The sequence below is a fragment of the Alternaria hordeiaustralica genome (genome assembly GCF_023758085.1).
Source record: "Alternaria hordeiaustralica strain BMP 2776 chromosome Unknown scaffold_4, whole genome shotgun sequence".
Taxonomy (NCBI): domain Eukaryota; kingdom Fungi; phylum Ascomycota; class Dothideomycetes; order Pleosporales; family Pleosporaceae; genus Alternaria; species Alternaria hordeiaustralica.
Window position 1 is genome coordinate 1,264,225 of NW_026056776.1, and position 20,269 is coordinate 1,284,493.

The following is a 20,269-nucleotide window of genomic DNA, read 5'->3' on the forward strand; positions in this document are numbered from 1 at the left end:
GCCAGTTCGAAGATATGCTCACATTGTTACACGAGAGTTGTCGAAGTTCAAGAGAGTCGATACACGCGCTATTTATGCCTGTCTCCTTGCGCTTAGGTTTTATCCGTAATGACAAAGCTCCAGATTTCGCGCCACACTCCGCGTGCTAATCGTGCTGGTCTTCTCTCCAAAATCTGCTCTATCCGTGCTCTTTCGTTGTTTCTCGAAGCCTCCGCTTCCATCTCCTCCTGCATCATGGGGTCCATGCTTACACTGAGATGCACCTGCTCCTGCTTGAACGGGTCTTCAAATGTGCTCAGAGGACTCACGATGCCGTCATGCTGGGCATCCATCTCGTACGAACCGAACCGATGTCGCGGCACTGGAGGTACGGAGACTGGGCCTTCGAGTTCGATGCTGGAAAGATCTTCCAGGACGTAGTCTTCCACCGTGAGGTTGCGGAGGTCAACTCTGGATGTTCGGGGATATATGTACTTGTACGAGAGGTACAGAGATCCGAACAAGAAGGGGCCGATGTATGCTCCTAGAACGTCGAAAGCGAGGCTGATGGTGGACTTCAAGTTGTCCGTGGAAGTGAGACTGCCTTTCGCGACAAGAATGACCAGTGGTGGGACACCAGACCATATGAGAACGAAGGCGCTTCCGAAGATCCCGATATATGCAGGCAGTGGTTGCCATCGGGACTTGAACAGGCGTGACATGTAGAGCGGATGATTGCGACCGAAGATCTGCCGCCTCGCTAAGCGGTCAAGGCCAGCTTTGAAGCGCAGAAAGGTGATGCAGAGAGTGAGATAGATGCATGCCGCAGTACCTGTGTACAGTTCGGAGAGTGTGATGCGCGGCTGAGAGCCAGTCTTGTCGGCCAAGCCTATCAGTGACAGGAACCCGAGGGCTGAGCACAGCAAGATGGCCGCCAAAGGTGTATGTCCATTATTAGTCCGACCAAAGACCTTTGCGATATTTCTTGGAAGATACTGCTGTGAAAGCATAAACACGCTACGAGATGCGGCGTAGAGATCGGTGTTGGCTGTAGTATATGCCGAGATGATGAACAACCCGTTCAAAACCTTCGGTAGCGCGTGGATAGAAGACTCTTCGGCCGCGATTACGAACGCTGACTTCGTAGCGTAGTCGCCTCTCGCCCATATCTTCGGGAGCTGCGGGTCGGCGTAGTTGACATTTGCTCCAGCGGCTAGCATTGCAAATGGGTATATGCTGAGCGGAACGATGTAGACGAATGACATGGTGATGGGCACGTCCCTCCAAGGGTTCTTTGCTTCACCGACAGTCATGGCGACCAGGTCTGCTCCGAAGCAAGAAAACATGGCTAAGACGATTGAAGTGCTTCACAAGATGTTAGCTCTCTGCGGTATCGGGAGACGTGCTAGAAACCCACATGAGAGCGAATAGGGTGCCTCCGGGGCCGGATATACCGAAAGCTTCATCAGGAACGCCAGCCATCTTGAGAGAGATAGGAGTGGTAGTATTGTGGCCAATTGGCATCCAGTCCGATGTGAATCCGAAGGTCGTATAATCTGCATTGGTCAGCGTTGTCACACGCAGCCTGAAGATGTTGAACGTACTCGAATGGTGTTCTCCTTGTCTCGGGCCGCCGCCTTGGTAGCGTTAGACACATGGCTATGTTGCATTGAAGCGCGGAAGCATACCGGAGAAGTTCAAGACCACACCCATAACACATACAAGGACCAGTAAGCTCAGTTTGAACCACATGACGACCTAAGTGCTCGTCAGTTCGCTGTTCGTATCGAGAGCCGTCACCAGGGTGATCGAATCCGTGTCGCATGTTGCCGCATACAGATTGCTAACTCTTAGCAAGTAAACACCCTCTAAGCTAACGTATACTTCTAGCTTAGTGATGATTTTGTAAAATGCGGCACGGGTCGGAACTACCACTAGTGCTGTTTTGCTCAAGGTAACGTACTCGTTCGATCTTGCCATACAGCTAATACAACGTTAGCCAAGTCCGCCGTTGTGCAAGGGCATAGCTTACCTTGACGCCGAGGCAATGGGAAAGGGTAGTAAGGGCGATGAACGCGATATTGATAGCTGCCTCAGCACCGGCAGAATGCGGTTTTGGGTCGCTCTTCAGAAGCGCAGTCAGCTCCGCCGAACTCGCTGTAAGAGTAGCCATCGCACAAATCTTGCCTAGCCTAATGGTCGTCAGCGACGCCTTTCAGAAGTTTCCTATCGATACTCACCCGTACATAGATGCGATAGCAAAACCGCAGGCTGGGTCTAAGAACGTGTGAGGCAGATCAATAAGAGCTCCGGTCAACGGTCGGCATGCAACCATCTCAGTGATAGTGTACATAACGCAAGCAACAATACCACCTGCGACTACATAGCTAATAGCAGCTCCTAAAGATCCAGTGGTAGCGATCAGTGCACCGGACGTAATGAAGATTCCTCCACCTATGCAGCCGGATATGCCAATGCCTGAGAAGTTAGCAACCAGCACCTTTATTGATTCACTTCTTTGGCACTTACCCGCCAGTTGAGGCCTACTGAGAACACGGTCAAGGTGTTCTGAGTGGGTCACATAATATGGCGATCTGTCAAGGGGACGCTTTTCTTCAGCCATTTTGCGTGGGATTTCCAGGCGAATCCGCACCGAAGTACGATCTCGTCAGGCTGAGGATGTTTACGAACTAACTATGGAGGTTGACTGCGACCTTGAACTGGGAAAAGATGCTTGCGCGACGAATGCAAACCCTCGTGACTATTTGGCCTCCATTCGGCACGGCTTCAGCTTCACTCTCCAAACCACCTGTGGCGGGGCTTAGACCATACCGGTCGGCCTCTCTGTCTGCCTTACGTGTTGCCCACCAACGCCAGAGTGACTGGAAAGATAGGCTTCGTGATGAGGACGGTACATGGGCACGCGACTTGGTATTGTTGTGATTGGTCAGAAAGGCGGGATATCGGGGAAAGATAACCAAGGTTGCACATGCTCGTATGCACAAAGTTGCTAGGCCAAACTAAGTGCGCCACGGTCGACAAACATTGGTGGATGGTGCAGGACGTCCTCTCAGCCGCGCCTTAGTCGCGTTCCGGTGTACATTTCAGGCTACGTGTTGCAGCTAGGCGACGACTATGGTAATTGATAGGGCCGAACTGCATTGTGGAGACAGCGTCCCCCATAGTGATTATTGCTTTCCTCTGGGCGGGCGTTCTGTGTGGACTTCCTGTGCAATACAAACAGGGTATTGCCAATGCAGCTGATAACGGGTACGCCGCATGCGGACGAGATCGCGAGCTGAAAGTATGTCAGATAGTGTCACGTCCTTGACCTACATACATTCAAGGCTCTCCAGGGATGAAGCTTTGGTTAACTCCCAGCTAACGGTTTCCCAGTGATGATTGCAGTTAGAGTGCATTGACGATGTCCATATCCAGCAGCTCTACCGGCCCTTCGGCGCGTCGCTCGTCGTTAGCGATGGACTACTTCCAGGTGTATTCAGCCTCATCAGGATCGCAGTCGAGTAATCTGCTACAACGACCAAGGCGGCTGTCGTTTCTGAATGCGCCCGATGTCGCGACGTCGATCTCATCATTAGGATGGGTGGCAACATGCTCATCGAAGCAGATACGGTTATACGACGTGAAGAGCGCGAACAGAAGTCGGACTATCCAGCCCAAAGCCGTCTTGAATATTTCGATGATTCTGAAAGATGAGGAGATCCGTGGAATTGCTCTCTCGGATGATCTGCTCGCAGTGATCACCCACAATCGATTGCTGGTGTATGACGAGTATCGCACAAACAACAGCCATGTGCCTAGCCTCGTGAGAGAAGAGCGGATTGACCAGGACGGAAACTGGACCCCGAGATCCGTGTCGATCTCACAACTTGGACGCCAGTCTGACCAGGGAGGGGCAACAGCGAGCATCGCAGTGGGTGGAGAAGGAGTGAGTGCAGTGAAGATCTTTACATACAGGTACATGCCGGCCTGGAACGTTCAGGGCGACCATGTAGTCCTGAAGTGTCCTCAAAACAACGGTGCTGTCAAGATTGTTGGGTTCTCGCCCTGTCGAAGTGATGCCATCTATGGGCCAATGGTGTTTGCTTTGACAACAGGGAATCACTTGTATTGCTGGGTTCTCGCTCGCCTGGATCCTTGCTGGCACGTTGACTGCAATGCAAGAAGTAATGAACGCGTAAGTGGCATGTTCTAAGGCCCGGTGCAAGGCTGACTCCAGGCAGGCGTATCGCAATGAGATAACGGACGCGGCTTTTACCATCTCTCCAAACGGTCGACCTTACATCCTCTGCACCGTCGACCACCAACCACGTTCACACCTCCCAGCGACCTTCCTCGTGGCAATCGACACTCTTGGCTTCGATCCACACGTTCTCCGTCAACCAATAAGGCCCATTCCTGATAGGGTAGTCGGTACGAGCGTTGTCGCTGGAGTTGCGAGCTTCAACGGCAGGTTTCTAGTGGTTGTAGAAAGGGAGGGGAATAGAGACAAGATGAAGCTGCTGACGCTTCAGGGTGCACTTGGGGGTGGCTTGACATGTTCCGCTACCCACACAACAATGTGGGAAGTCGAGCTGCAGAGCAACAATACCGGATCTTCAACGATCTCAATCATGATAGAAGAGCAGCAGGATGCCCTGGAGATCATCGCGGTGGATGGACGCGGCCATGTCGTCTATTCGGGCGTGAGGGTGCTGGGCATGCCACAGGGCCCAATTCGGCCCATTGCGCCACCTAGAAGCTCCATTGTTTCCGAGCTCCCGTTCGACCCGATCAGAAGAGAACTGTCGTCGGACGAAAGTAGCCGTCACTCTGTCACACCTTCGTATCGGGGGATGAACAGCCTCGAAATTATTCCTGGTTGACTGATGGCGATGACTTGAGCCATTACCATAGCCCTTTCGAGAAGCGGTAGATGCAGGCGCGATGGACTGTTCTTGGTATGGGTATGGTGTGTACGTGAGCGGGTAATAGAAGTTGCACGCTGGTCGCGTCAGTATCGCGTCGCGGACTAGTGCCAGCTGACTAAGCCTACATCCGTCATGTCCAGGCTCCTTCTCTCACGATCGGCAATCGCAACCCGTCCTGTCCGTCAGCTCGCACACAACGCCAACAATGTCGCGATGGCGGAGGAGTTCCCATATCTCCGAGCTCTTATGATCGCCAGCCAAAGGCCAAGATGGTGTCGCTTATGATGGCTCATAACCGTCATCAGCACGTGGCTTGAACGCGATGGGACGAACTTCACCAACACTCTAAAGCTGTTTCTCGGATTGGCCGCTGTCGAGGATTGCGCGTTAGGTACGGCAAGCGTGCTTCGAGACGCATCTTGGCGGAGTAGCAGCGAGTCACCAAGGTTTCCTCGCGCTTACCAGTTTGTTCCCTCAACCCACGCAGCACATCTCGCTTTCCACATGGAGGGCTACTCATGCCAGACATGCGAGGTGGAGGAAAGCTCGATAGGTGGACAATACAACGTGTCTGGCATATATAGCTACACCCCTGAACACTTCTATCACCCATTTCTTCCTACTGATCGCACACTACCTAAGATTCTAGTCCTACTCTGACACTCCTGTTCAGTGCTCCAACAAGCCTACACTTCAGCTACCAAGACAGCCCTCTCGAGACGATTCACGGCACGCTCCCATCCAAGGATGATGTCCCGCGCCGCTCTTCTATGCTTCGCTGCACTCTTCTCGCAACACGCTTCTGGCGTACCATACCCACAGCCAAACTCGACATTGCTCGCGAACAACACAATTTGCAACTCCACCGTCCGCTTTTGCGAAGGCGATCCCAACGCCGTCAACCCTCCTCCCCTCGGCTCGGGAGAATACGTATGCCACGAAGTTTACCCGACCGATCTCTCTGTCATCAACGCGCGCTACCCCGATTACGACGTCGACCACCTACACCAAGCAAAGCAGTTCTTCATGCTACGTCGTCAGGTCAAAGATGCTGGAGAAATTGCCACACGTGTACAGTTTCAAGGCCTACCGAACAGCACGTCGAACTACACCTGCCGTCTCGAATTCGTCCTCCCTCGCCTTGAGCTCCAGAAGATCTCTGGCCCGAACCCAAGCTTTCACGTATACCAAGTCGAGCGCGAAGCCGGTGCGATCGCTACATGGAATGCATACGAGGCGGAGAAGAACGCCTTGTTATTCGGTACGGTCAACGGCGAAAGCCAGGCGCTTGAGAGGACAAGGAGTGTCGGCGGCGTTGCAGCTGTCGACGAGACGGCTTGTAACGAGACAATGTCGTTCATGATGGCAATGATGTACGACAGCCCATCTGCGCCGAACTACTGGGAGTTCTCGAACGTTGCGCCTCCCGCGTTCCCGGTTCAGGGGTTCAGGATCGTTTACGGATGTTGAGCGAGGAGTTAGTGCTTATGGTGCAGTCATGTGATGGGGCTGAATGCCATGCGAAGCAGCTATCATTATACTAGTATTTTGACTGCTTAGCCTTGGTCGTACAACTTCTGCCTGGCGTATTGTGGTCATTAAGTGTACATAAATGTCGCTCCAGCACGTGCGCGAAGTTTTCGCACGTCGTGCACTCCATGTTACAGTCTACAGTACCGCGATAAACGGAATGTGACCATGACTTTGCTCATAGCGCGGCGACTCTTATGGAATATAGAAAATCCATGTACATGCCTACCATGCGGCCGAGCATGGACACAAGCGGCTCTCGCATAGCTCGATTTGCTCACAACATCAAGGCTGCCAGCTTGACATCTACAGCAGCAGCTTACGCTACTGAAAACAGCACATGACCGTATTTGCCACAAAGTTTAGCTGCTGCGATGGTTCCATCATCTAGGCAGTGTATGGTCGGCTTCGTGGGCAGCCGTCCTCGTCCTTCCCGCAATCGGACCGTGCACAGTAGCGCACGAACTGCGGCACCTTCCCTCGTCGACCTTCATCTCTCTTTCCAACCAGCAACTTCGCCTTTTCAGACAGCAGCACAAGTCAGGAACTAATCTAGAGACCGAGGGGCCGGCACGGCTGACGTTCAGCCTCAATGCAAATGCGGAGCCTTCCTTGGGGAACGCGATTGCCGTTGTACACCACGCGCAGTCCTCACACAACTCCCTTGGAAATCAATGTCTCATCCTGTCAAGAGTACAAGCGCACAGTCGCACCGTACCGTCATCAACACGCGTTGTGTACAATTGGTTCGCCATGGCATCTCCAGCTGCAGCAACTACACAGCCCTCTTCGCGGGTCGCTGATATCCAGGCTAGCCGGTTCAATCGCCGACAGCCACTGACATCCTACCAGAAGCTAGATATGTGTGCGGCGTACGCAAGGCTGATTCGTCCCTCATGGCCTGCATGTGGCGTGGCGGGGTCGTGAGGTAGGCGCGCAGATGGACACCCCGGCTGTTCAGCCTGGTTGATGGCGGGCTGAAGGATAAGCTGAACGTCGAGTCCACGTCTCTTACATTCTCTTGCGCAGCCTGCCGCATACCTGGCTATTAACATTGTTTGTTTCGTCAACCCCTTACCTTTGAGAGCTCGCCACTAAGATACCCAATATACACGACAGTGGTTGCACGTCACCATCATGTCTCGAAGAGAGCAGCAGATCATATCCGACAAGGACGGGAAACCTTTGGAAAAAACTCGAGCCACGCCAACGCAAGATGATTGGGTGTTTATTCGGGAGATGGACCCAAACCGGCCAGATGTTGCCCAAAAAGCAAGCGAGCAGGCCTTGTACTCCTCTGATAATGGGGATCACAAAATCTTCGTATGTTATATTTGCTCTAAGAACCGCACAACGCAAGGAAAGCTCAAGTTAGTATTCAACAAACTTTAGAGGTGTTATTTTACTCACTATTGAATAGTAAGCACCTGAAGACACACACAAAGCCTTTCCCATGCGAAACATGCGAAAAGAGATTTGCTATGCGCAGTGATTTAGCAAGACACATAAAGTCCCAACATAGAACTGGTAATGAAATTTACAGGTGTCATATCAAAGGCTGTATGTTCACATCCAATCGTAAAGACAACCTCAGTCGACACCAACGCAAATCCCACCAGGTGCCTGATTTGGTTTGGCCAGATCCGACGCTAGCCGACAGTGTTGACTATAATCTGCCGCGGCACTTCGCTTCCGCAGGCCATAGTCCGCTATCTCTATCTGGTCCATCAAGGCTATCGGAACAAAGGGGATCATCAGGCGACGAGTGCGAAAGTGGATCTGGTACTTCAAACTTAGATGAACATCCGAATCATCATGATGCACGTCGTTATCAGGCTCTGCCAGCACAAGTTGAAGGAATGTACCAAACACCCGATGGCAGATCCGTCGAACCCGTCCTTATCAATGAATACGAGTCTCGGGAGCTTCCGCCGACAGTGGAAGCGACGAAGAAAGCAAGCGCTAGTGTCCCGGCGGGTGAACAGATCCAATGGCAAAAGCGGAATCGAGAAGTCTTGCATACTCTCGGGGAAGACGCTGAAATTCTCGGAGACATCGAAGGAGCACAAAGAGCTGCTATCAATTCTAATAGCAAGGTTGAGATGCCAACCAAGATTAGACTCGGCCGTCGGGAAGCAGTACAAGCCATTCGGCGCTGGGTTTATGATCATGAAGCTAGACCGTATCCCACCCCAACAGAGAAAGCGGAGCTTGCTGCATCTATCGGATTCTCCGTACAAGAAGTCAATATAATCATGAGGAATGTTCGGGCTCGGGAGAAGCATCACCTAGAACAAGCTTTGTCCAAAGTGGCCGTCCCTGCAACTGACGACAACACCGGCGTGCTGGGCATCACCCATTTTGCTGGCCATAGATCGAGTTGGTCAGATTCTGGTTCGCCCGATCCAGTCGTGGACAGACAAGAGGCTGTCTATCAGAACCCTATGCTTTCGGAAGTGCTAACAGTAGCCAAAGAAACTTCAGGCGTATACAATCCAAGAATAGAGCCGGTCGAGATAGACACCGGGCTTCATGGAGAAGAAGGCATAAAAGAGGCAAATACGGGCCCTCCAATTTTACCAGTTGACGCCCCTAGCTCTCTCCACGACTGTTTTATGACGACGACTGCACACACAGATGGCGGTACTGAAGATGGGATTGGATGCGAATACAACGACAACCCTTCAGGACCATCTTCTTATGCAGCATCGCTCGCTTCAGTCTTCTCGGTGGTGTCTCTAGCGTCATCGGCATCAGATATATCTAGAGGTAGTGGTTACTCAGCAGTGCAGATTGCAACAGCCACCAAGGTTCTTCTCTCGATTTTCTACGAAGATGAAACTCTGGTGTCTCTGTACCAAAGTGCCATTGAAAACCAGAATATTGGATCTGAAAGGCTACAAAGGAACCTTCGCCGATTATTCCGAGCATATGCGGGTCTCCTGGAAGGCGAAGCTACAGAAAGACTGGAGTATCTGGCATCACGGCTTGTGCTCGTCAAGTCGGCCATTTTGGCGCAGTCCATCGTCGAAAAGTTGCAAAGCAGCCGAGCAGGCGTGCCACTACCTCGCAGGGAACGCAATGAAGAGAGTTCCGACGAAGAAGACAACTGTACCGATGTACGTCCGGTAAATGAAGACGCTTTCGAGGATCTGGCCATCTTCCGCGAATTCTTAGTTGAGAGCGAAGCTTTCAGAACTTTTCGTGTTCATCTGCAAGCTTTCATAATGCCGAAATCGACACGTTTGACACACTTGGAGTCCGAAAGCAGTGGAGATGTAGCAAAACCCGCGAAAATAGAGCCAACACCGACAGAGGAAGTTGTAGGGCCAAAGAAGACCTTGACCTGGCAAAAGTGGCGTGGCGACTACAAGCAAAGCGCCGATGGCTTCTTTGGTGGCGCACATTGGAAGACTATGGCGAGCAGTATATTCTTTCTCATGACTGATGCGTCGATGTTAGCGACAGATGACGTTATGGTCGCCGCAGGTCTATTGGAACCCCCCCTCAAAGCAGACATGGTACGCCTCCGATGGCAATGCGTATGTATTTCCACTAGATTGAACGTCTCTCAAATCTGTTCATATGCTGAAATTATAGCAGGTATGCGGCGAATCTCTTCACAGCGACGTGGCAGAGCTACGCAGAGGAGGTATCGACGAACTCGTTGACCACATGCGACGTACCTCCGGTGCCAAAGTGTGCGCATCTGCTCATAACCATCAATCTGGAAACCAGCAATACATTGCACCTCATCCCATTCAGTGGATCCGAAAGGCGGTCATATCGATCTTCGAAGGTTCAACGAAGAAGTCGGTACCATGCCTTCCCCAGCACAATACACCGTGCACTGCTACCAGTACTACCAACAACCCACCACCCCAACAAAGCATTCTCCATCTACTGGCTTGCATGCATCGCAATCGACTCCGAAAGGTTTTGCAGCAGGAACGGATCGAAGATGCCACTACTGATCGCGCATTACTGTGCTTCTTGCGAAAGCAATACCTCCGGCACCGCGGTCGCTTCCTCCACATGCTTTCCCTGAAGAGCGTCAAAGGAATCTCTTTCGTCAAGTTACGCCTTCCAATTGGTGGCAGTGTTGATGTACGGCACCATGACCCGTGTTGCGTCGCCAACAGCACAGGGCAAGTCACCTGCGAATGTATACCTCCTCCACCCAAGGTCGAGCCTTCACCAGGAGCGGAGTATCGCTGTATCCCCGGTCCGCCAGCCACATACCCGCCGATCCCACCAGTCTACCTTGCAAGTTTATTCAATTGTCCGACAGACGTTCACGAAAAAGATACCTGGATACTAGATCAGCTCCCGAAGCGTACGTGTGGCGAGCTGCGCGGACAGATCGGGCAGCCTGCTGAAGGTTGGGGAATCTACTACGATGAAGGCCTGGACCGCGACATGCTTGCCCTGACTGTTCTTTTGGTTTTCCTCATCGCTAGTCTGCTTTTTGGTGTTCTTTGGTCGCGGTTCCAGTATGATGTTCAAGGAGCGTTTGGCGTCAGCGCGTATATGGTGGCATGTTGCGCGGTACTGCTTCCTGTTATCGTCACGCGGTTGGAGAACAAGGGTTGATTTGTATTTGCACAAACTGAATCAGAGGGATCTCTCACTCCTCTTTTAGGGCCGCTGTTCAATATTGAGACTTGTCCAGGATCGAGCAGTGCAAGCCCGTCATCCCTGGCAGTGTAACTCATGTCATAGTGTACTCCGAGGTATACAATGCTCTCAACAGATTCATTTGAAAGTTTTCGGCGTAGCGAGTACCTCCCAGGTGATACGGAATACGAGCCTCGAGGTGATGTGTTAGTATAGATGCAGTCGGAAGCTGCTAACCACGCCTCGAGACACACCCGGAAAGCAGACCATATGATGCAGTGAAGAGATAGATAGAGCTATCCTAGATAGTTTAGACTCACTGATCACAGCCATTATCGTGTTCGGCCTGGTGCACGTGCGATGACGCACGCTCTTTCATCGCTCCTTCCTCCACTGCGCACTCACCTACTGAAAATTTTCCTCCGCTCACAACACTGCCACCTTCCACCACACCACACCCACCACAAAATTAGCCCAAATGGTCAAAACGGCCTGGCCCAACTTCTTGAAAGCCTAACAAAAAGGCTCGAAGCGGCAAGGGAAAAGGTATGTATCCAGAACACTCAGTCACACACAAACTAACATCTGTCTTAGGGTGCCACGCTCATAGCCGCCATGCAACGCAAGGCCGACGAAACCATCAAAAGGAACTCGACCAGGTCAAACAGCGCCATGGTAGCGACGATGGTGGTGACTGCACCGGCGAGACACTACTGATGTCGGTCCACTCCAGCCAAGAACAAGCACATCTGGAGTGAATGGCGAAGCAAGTCAGTCTAACGACACTATCAAGAGATGGGACAATGGCGCTAGGGAGCAGTTCCTCGATATCGAGGCACCACAGAGTCTGTGGCTGTCTCACCGAAGATCGAGGATGGCATGGACGGTCTCAAGTAGAAGGCCACACAGAATCTGTGTCCTCTTTTGCTTGAGCGTTCGGGTGGGTTGGAAAGCCTTGAGGTCGAGGTACCCGCAGTATCATGTGGCTGTCTCACCGGAGATCGAGGTTGGTGCGGATGCCCTCAAGGAAGATGGCCCGGGCAGGCTCGGTGTCTTCTTTGCTTGAGCGGGCGGATGGCGCAGGCTGACGCTGTAACCTCTTTACATGAGAGGCACAGTGTGGAAGAGCTGGCAATAAAGGTCGCAGGTCAATGCTTTGGCTTCTTTACTCATGGGTATGCCATTGAGGACGCCAAGATGGAGGCAGCGACAGCTGATGATGTGGTTGCTTTGCTCAGGAACTGGGGCCGGGCAGTGTCCGGACGAAGGTGGCGCAGACCAACGCTTTGGCTTCTTATCAAAGAAGTACGGCGACGAGAGCGTCAAGAAGAGGGCGGCGATGGTTGATTACATCCTTGCTTTGCTTCGGGATTATGAGATGAGGTCTCCGGAGAAAGATGGCACGGCTGATGCTGTGTTTTCCTTGCTCCGAGAGATCGATGGCGCGCAGTATGTCGAGGACTTGGTATCTCAGTGAGACAGGGCTGGCGTCTTGGGAGTTCTGACAGCGTTGGCCATGTATGAACATGCGTTGCGCTGTTCGTTTCCCTGTGGTAGTCGTGGGTGAAGGGTCAAATTAGACCTACATGTTCGGTACTCCTTACAATTCGCTATCTTACAATATATCGTGGAGATACTCAAAGCTTATTACATCTGTGAACGCTGCTTCCTCAACTCGATGTATTCAGCTGGCATGTTCACCATGCTAACACTAGCAAACACGACTCTGCATGTATCCGCCTTTTGGTCTCTTCAACTTCCTGCTATCACTTGAGTGTGTACTGTATGCTGTGGTAACAACTTCGATTCAAACGCCGTCTAATGCATTGGTCTATAGGGTATCATACCTCAATCCATATCCTCTAATCCGCCAGCGTCACTCGGCGCCTGCTCTTCACTAACCATAATACCCACCATACACTCGCCGAGCATATTCTCCCAATTCACCCACGGATGAACTTCCATAAACAGCTTCGTCCCGTCCTTACCCGCCGCCCTCTTCAGCTCGCCCTCTCCACCAGGGTGAAACGGCAGATAGGGCGAGATGTTATACACCTTACCCTGATAGCTCGACCACGCCGGCTTCCCCTTCCGCCCGTTCTTCTCCTTGAGCATAGCGGGTGTAACGCGTATCATCGAGTCCACGCCCGACAAGTTCTTGCCTGACTTCTGCAGATAGGCCCAGTCGAGTGGCGAGTGGCCAGGCGACAGGAGTACCTTGCCTCGCGCGTTTGGTGTCTTGAGTGTGGCGCCTGCGGTGGGTGGAAGCCCCAGGCTGCCGTTTGAGGTCGGTGGGCCGCGATTGGGTAGCGGGCCGCGGTTCGGAAGGGGCCCGGTTGTGGGTACGCGCATTGACTGGGTGGAGGTGTTGGGGAGGGCGCGCAGGTTTGAAGCTGCGACTCGCGGTGGCGGCATGAGAGAGGTTGTGGGTTTTGGTGGCGGGGCCATGAGCGAGGGCTTGCTGGGTGGAGGCATGGTGGACGGAGGGGGCATGGCGGATAGCGAGGGCGGCTTCGAGGCTCGCTGGGCGGAGTTCATGGCTGGGAAGGAGGGCGGTGGGAGGTTGTCTTCTTCATCTTCGTCGGAGCTCTCGTGCTCGTTGAGCGTAAAGGTAGGTACGGCAGGCGCATCCTTTTCAGGAACCGGTGCAGCTTTTGGTGTGGATTCGGGAGATGGACTCTTTGCAGTCACTCTGGTGTCTTCATGCTTTGCTGGAGTCTGCAGCTCTATGCGCTGCTCCGCCGCGGGGGTGTTGCGCTCTGTCTCGCCATGCTGCGACTTCTCAGGTATCGACGACGCGCCAGAGCGGGTAAAGCGAGTAATGAAGGCGAGCCATGTCGAGGGCGGGCGCTGGTAGACCAGGAAAGACAGCGAGAGTGCCAGAATCGAGACGGCAACGAGCATCTCTTGGGTCTGGACGAGGTAAGGAGCGACGGTTGCTGGACCCTGAGGCGTGTGAAGAGCGGAAAGAGTCCAGGCTTCATGCGCCTCCAGGGTTTCTTGACGGTAGGGCTGACGGCAATCGGCGCTAGCCTTCGATGACTTCACGCGCCGCATGCCGTCACTGCTCGGAACATATTCTGTCTGGTGAATGCACACGTTTACGCATTGACTTCTGTCCCACGCCTCTACAACCGCACGAGGTTCTTATTCTCTTCCACGGTTACGCGCGACCCACTCTACGCGCCCTTATAACCTCGCGCCTGCCCCACCACCCCTCCATCTATCGCGATCGCAAGTGCAACCCTGAGGCTGAATCACACAATCGCGCAATACACCCACACACAACCATGGCCGCGGAACCAGCCAACCTGCCCGAGGGCATCATCTCTCTCTTAGATACTGATCTCTACAAGCTGACTATGCAATGTTGCATACTCAAGTTCTTCCCGGATGTCTCAGTCACCTACGGCTTCACAAACCGCACGCCCGACAAGAAGCTGAATCGCGCAGCCTTCAAGTGGTTACAAGCGCAAGTAGATAGTATGTCTTTTCCTCCCTGCTGTTTCCACAATGGCTAACCCTCTAGAACTCGGAAATATAACCGTGTCCGACGCCGAAATCAACTTCCTCAAGAACACCTGCCCCTACCTGAACGCGCAATACCTCCATTTCCTCTCCACGTTCCGCCTCAAACCCTCCAAACAGCTCAAGCTATCTTTCCAACCCGCGAATGACACCGGATCGGACAGCGACAGCGGCGACTTCCACATCCACACCGAGGGCCTTTGGCTAGATACCATCCTGTACGAAATTCCGTTACTCGCGCTGGTTAGCGAGGCATATTTCAAGTTCGTCGAGACAGACTGGAGCCATGAAGGCCAAGTCGAAAAGGCATACCAGAAGGGGCGGAGTCTGCTGGAAGGAGGATGCATCTTCTCCGAATTTGGCTCGCGGAGACGTCGCGACTACCACACTCAGGATCTCGTGCTGCAGGGCTTGCGCCGGGCGGCTGACGAGGGCGACAAGGCAGGGTGGAAAGGCAAACTCTCAGGGACGAGCAACGTCCACTTCGCCATGAAGCACGGCCTCGTTCCTGTGGGCACCGTCGCGCACGAGTGGTTCATGGGTGTAGCTGCGATTACCAACAACTACGAGAGCGCAAATGAAATTGCCCTGGAATACTGGACAGCGACGTTTGGCGCAGGCGTCTTGAGCATCGCACTCACGGATACCTTCGGCACACCGACCTTCCTGAGAGCCTTCAAGAAGCAGATTCCTCGCGTTACCACGGCTATCCCAGGCGGTGGCACAACGCTGGCGTCAGCTGGCCAAACCACCAACAACGATGCCGTGGAGACAATGGCGTCAACCAACCCACCGATCCAAGCACCATACGATGGAAATCTAGGATCGAGGCAGACTTATGCCGAGGTGTTCGCAGGTGTGCGACAGGACTCTGGAGACCCGTTGGAGTTCATCAAGATGATGCGCGACTTCTACGACCAGGAAGGCATCAAGGATCAAAAGACCATCGTGTTCTCCGACTCTTTGAACCTTGAGCTGTGCTTCAAATACAAAGCTGCAGCGGAAGCAGCAGGGTTCCAGCCCACTTTCGGTGTTGGAACATTCCTGACAAGTAAGTGCGCGAGTAGAATTGGTGCAAGACATGGCTGACCATGACAGATGATTTTGTCGAGCAAACAACAGGCAACAAGTCTGTGCCCCTCAACATTGTGATCAAGATCGCCTCAGCTGCGGGGCGTTACGCCGTCAAGATTAGCGACAACATTGGCAAGAACACAGGAGACAAGGCGACAGTAGATGAAGTCAAGCAGCGACTAGGCTACCAGGAGAAGTCGTGGGCTGGGGGTGATGAGAAGACGCGCTGGGGGACTGCAGGCGCGCCAGCCACTTAGTATGTGCGGTGTGCATCTCATCCGGTGGGGCGTATATGTTGGCTAGACTTGAGCTCCCAAGCTGCAGAGACGTGGAGTCCAACCAAGAAGTGGAGGCGTTCATAAGCTGAGATGCGGTCTGCAAGGCTGAGTCTAGCGCAGACCTTCCTGCGATGACCGTGAAGCTGCGTCAGCGCTGTGGCCGACTCGGAGACTCTTTACGAGATGAGGCGAAAGTCAAGAGTAAATGCGAAAGTAGTGCAAGCAAATAGCAGGTTTGCAGCCCAAAGCGTGCCCAGGTGCCTTCTAGACGCCGAAGCATGTGCGTGTGCCAAAATTAGAGTGAGGTTCTTCGCCGCTGCGGGTCAACGACGCGCCGCTGCTTACCAGCCCCATGAAGCTAGCCCAGCGCCTCCTGCATGTGCGGTCCACTCTGCCACTCAGCCCCAGGAAACATCGCAGAGCTGAAACACATTTATCTTCTGTCGCCAGCCTTTGTACAGCATTGACAACATTGATTCGAGCTCAAGCGCGTTTGACCTCAATTCACCCTTCGCCTAGTCACGAGCCCACCGCTACTCTAGTGCCGCTTCCCGCGTTTGCAGTCGGCTGTCTCAGGAGTCTTCACGTCCACTCAGACCACACAGGGCCTGTTTCAGAATGAGCGTAAGTTCCCTCTCTGTCAGCGTACCCGCTTGACTGTGCCCTCCTACAACACCATCCACTCCACTACACTACACATTTACACACGCTGACCATGGCTGCTGCGGACGAACAGTACGGAAACAAGGGCTACGGCCAGATAGGATCGTATGGCGGTAACCCCTACGACGCACGCGACGCCAGCCCGGCTGGCTACAACAACTACAACCAGGGCGGCTATGGTACGTCTTCGATGCGCCACTCCCTCAACGGCTATCTCTAACACAGCACAGGCGATGTAGAGATGCAAAACTACCCCGGCGGCGGCGCCAGCGCGAACCCCAATGCCATCCTCGACGAATGCCGCGAAGTCGACCGCGCCCTCGACGACCTCGATGCCCAGCTCAGCAACCTCGACCGTGTCTTCAAGCAGTCATTGGCGCGCCCAGACATGCCCTCGGGCGAGATCAACAACCTCAGCTCGCAGATCATGACCGGCTACCGTGGCCTCGTCGGCCGCGTCAAGGCCATCAAGTCGAAGCCCGACTCTGGCCACCCAAGAAACGCTCCCCAAGTCGGCAAGGTCGACCGAAGACTCAAGGCGACCATCAACAAGTACCAACAACTCGAGTCGGATTTCCGAAGGGATTCACAAGCAGCTGCCGAGCGCCAATACCGCATTGTGCGCCCAGACGCTACCGAACAGGAGGTCCGCGATGCCGTATCAGACCCCGATGCGCCCATCTTCCAGCAGGCTGTAAGTAGCTCCAATTGGACGAGTACATGATCATTCTAACACGCTCCAGCTCCTTAACTCAGACCGCCGCGGCCAAGCCTCATCCACCCTCCGCAACGTCAAGGAGCGCCACGAGGCCATCCAGAACATAGAACGTCAAATGGTCGAGCTTGCCCAGCTATTCCAGGACCTCGACCAGATCGTCCAGGAGCAAGAGCCGCTTGTCGCCAACATCGAGCAAAAGGGCGAGGAGATCCACGACAACGTCAAGGCCGCCAACGTGGAGATCGATGGTGCCATTGTCAAGGCCCGCAGCCGCAACCGCAAGAAGTGGTGGTGCCTGCTCGTCCTCCTGCTCATCATCATCGTCGTTGTTGTCATTGCTGTGGTTGTCACACAAGTCAACAAGGCCGCTGCCAACACCGTTGCGTAATCAACACACCAGCCGAGTCTATTCCTCCAGCATTAAGAGATCGCTATACAGCCGCGTCTCGCATTCCACTACCACATCCACCGTCTCTTCTTTATTAGTCTTTCCCAAAGGCTGGTCCGTACAATATGTAATACCCCCACGGTGGATATACATACCCCATCTCTCCTGTCATCTCTTCCATTGGTTAGGAAAATTGGTCTCTTTTGTAGGCGCCTCGTGGCGTCCTCTATTCTCAGCGTCTTGAAGCTGTTTCTGTAGCGCTGGCCGAAACTGCATTGCGGGTTACTTATATACAACTGTTTTAGAGGCTAGCTTACGAGCTATCGAATGAAAGAGTCAAGCATTCCCTTTTCGGCGCGATGCGCAATGGTGTTTGCATTGCCACGGTCATCAACTTCACCGCCCCACGTACCGGTCCGGCGCAATATGAATTCGCATATCACAATCAATCTTTGTGAGAAATGGCGGCGAAACCTTCTCTCAGGTGACGTTGTAATATAAACATGTACCACGCTAAATTTCGAAGCAATCTAAATGGTACAAAAGCCGAACATGGACTTGGGGCAAGGCGCACGATCTACCGACACTTTAACCACTCTGGCGTCCACTAAATCGCGAACTCATATATTTTGGAAACAAGCACGGAACAAGCATGGCACTATACCTCTTGAGCTACGGAGGGAAAAGCTTGGGCTATGAAATGAAGAGTATAAAGGAATAGCACTTGGCCGCTATCTTGTATGCCAGCACCCCATACTCAAATCAAACCAACAGAAACCATGTTCGGCCAAACAGCACTCTTCGCTCTAGCCCTCGCGGCACCAGCCCTTTCCCAAGTCACCGAAGGCTTCGAGAACGGCTGGGACCAAACCGCATGGCCAACCTACGCACCAGACTGTTCGCAGGGCGGAAAAGTCACCCTAGACAGCACGACCGCGCACACAGGCAAGAACAGCATCCGCGTGGACGGCGCAGGAGGTTTCTGCGGCCACATCTTCGTTGGCACGACGAAGATCCCCGCTGGCGATGTTTACGTGCGGACGTACCTGTAGGCCTTCCTTTGACTTGTAGGAAAAAGAAGAGGTACTAATGTACCCACAGCAAAGCATCCAAGCCCCTAACCGACTCCCACGTAACCTTCATCACCATGCCCGACTCTGCCCAAGGCGCAAAGAAACACCTCCGCATAGGCGGCCAATCCAAGATCCTCATGTACAACCGCGAAACCGACGATGCCACTCTCCCCGATCTCAGCCCACAAGGCATCGCATCTTCGAAGGCACTACCCACAAACGCCTGGACGTGCTTCGAGTACCATCTCGGCACCGATGGCAGTGTAGAGACGTGGCTGAACAATGCGACGATCCCGGGATTGACGGTGGGCAACGGCGCGACGAATGCGAATGCGGGGCAGTGGACGAGGAGTTCAGTCAAGCCGAAGATTACGGGCGCGTACTTTGGCTGGGAGAGCTATGGCGGAGATACGAATACGATTTGGTATGATGATGTTGTTGTTAGTGGGAAGAGGATTGGGTGCTAGATGTGCCAAGGGTGATGGAGATGCTCCAGGGTCGGGACTTGTACATAGTGGAGCTAGGGCTTGTAGATATTGAACTAAAGGTTACTGCATGTGGAAGTATCGTTCGACATGAGAGTGAAGGCTCTGGAAGTGGTGTAGACGTCTGCATGGTGTCAGTATGATAAAATCTAGGAACTCCAACAAACACCAGATGTCTCTCCACATCAACAACATGCCCCTACAACATCGTCGAACCTTCCTCTTCATGCGCCAGGAAACCGCGATAAAGTCATCGTGACACAAGTCCCCTGTGACTTCCGCCCGCTCCGCCGCCAGGTAGGTGCCACGAACCAACCCCAGAACAGCGGGGAAACTCCCCAATCTCCTAAATTCCCTCACCACATGTCATCTGAACACATTCCACTCCACCAAAGGACCGGCTGCACCCCTTGGCGCAACATCTTTGCCTGAGAGATAATCACATCGCAACCTGCAATGCACCCTGCTCGATCGCGACAGTATCGCCTGATCGCGCATTGTAGCAGATAGGCTGACGACAACGCCGCTTGGCGAACCCCAAGCCAACGCCACAAACCCTGCCACCCTGCCTCACCACCAATGTAGACACACGGGCGTGGGCGGTGAAGAGGCATGCGCGCACTTCCAAGTCTTCATGCCAATGTCGATGCAGCATGGGTAGCTCGCGATGTCCAGCACGAGGACGCACTTTCACCATCACATGGGCAAGGTAACGCAAATCACAGCCGCACGTTATTCACTCCACAAGTGGCATTTCAAGGAACTTGCAGCTTAGCTTCCGCAGCCCGCGCCGCAGCGGACAGAAAGTTCAAAGGTCCAAGACGCCGTGCGAAGACACGCCTAGACCCTGGGCTGACGCTCCATGCCGCTTGCGACCTAGAAGGTTCGGGGCTTTGGGCTGGGGCCGTTCGCTGGAATATTAACGACGGTATATGTTAGCCTGGGGTATTCGCTGTTTCTTTTCACACGTTTTAAGTACTCTGGGGTAGTGAACCTTTTGTGGGG

General features: G+C 53.4%; 6 protein-coding genes across 6 annotated transcripts; 4 read left to right on the forward strand and 2 right to left on the reverse strand.

Annotated features, from left to right (window-relative positions):
• Window positions 1-92: 92 nt before the first annotated feature.
• On the reverse strand, window positions 93-1,325 carry J4E84_003201 (uncharacterized protein; the record flags this gene model as incomplete). Its single annotated transcript, XM_049385818.1, has 1 exon — window positions 93-1,325. One exon carries the CDS (start codon window positions 1,323-1,325, stop codon window positions 93-95), a length of 1,233 nt encoding a protein of 410 aa, XP_049246695.1.
• A 4,332-nt stretch (window positions 1,326-5,657) lies between these two features.
• On the forward strand, window positions 5,658-6,380 carry J4E84_003202 (uncharacterized protein; the record flags this gene model as incomplete). The annotated part of the gene is made up of 1 exon (XM_049385819.1): window positions 5,658-6,380. The coding sequence occupies one exon, from the start codon at window positions 5,658-5,660 to the stop codon at window positions 6,378-6,380; it is 723 nt and encodes a 240-aa protein (XP_049246696.1).
• Window positions 6,381-12,905: 6,525 nt separating this feature from the next.
• Window positions 12,906-14,114, reverse strand: J4E84_003203 (uncharacterized protein; the record flags this gene model as incomplete). The annotated part of the gene is made up of 1 exon (XM_049385820.1): window positions 12,906-14,114. The coding sequence occupies one exon, from the start codon at window positions 14,112-14,114 to the stop codon at window positions 12,906-12,908; it is 1,209 nt and encodes a 402-aa protein (XP_049246697.1).
• Window positions 14,115-14,347: 233 nt separating this feature from the next.
• J4E84_003204 (uncharacterized protein) lies at window positions 14,348-15,916 on the forward strand (the record flags this gene model as incomplete). The annotated part of the gene is made up of 3 exons (XM_049385821.1): window positions 14,348-14,540; window positions 14,587-15,636; window positions 15,684-15,916. The coding sequence occupies 3 exons, from the start codon at window positions 14,348-14,350 to the stop codon at window positions 15,914-15,916; spliced, it is 1,476 nt and encodes a 491-aa protein (XP_049246698.1).
• Window positions 15,917-16,652: 736 nt separating this feature from the next.
• J4E84_003205 (uncharacterized protein) lies at window positions 16,653-17,706 on the forward strand (the record flags this gene model as incomplete). Its single annotated transcript, XM_049385822.1, has 3 exons — window positions 16,653-16,779; window positions 16,831-17,294; window positions 17,344-17,706. The coding sequence occupies 3 exons, from the start codon at window positions 16,653-16,655 to the stop codon at window positions 17,704-17,706; spliced, it is 954 nt and encodes a 317-aa protein (XP_049246699.1).
• Window positions 17,707-18,485: 779 nt separating this feature from the next.
• J4E84_003206 (uncharacterized protein) lies at window positions 18,486-19,246 on the forward strand (the record flags this gene model as incomplete). Its single annotated transcript, XM_049385823.1, has 2 exons — window positions 18,486-18,754; window positions 18,808-19,246. The coding sequence occupies 2 exons, from the start codon at window positions 18,486-18,488 to the stop codon at window positions 19,244-19,246; spliced, it is 708 nt and encodes a 235-aa protein (XP_049246700.1).
• Between the last annotated feature and the right edge of the window lie 1,023 nt (window positions 19,247-20,269).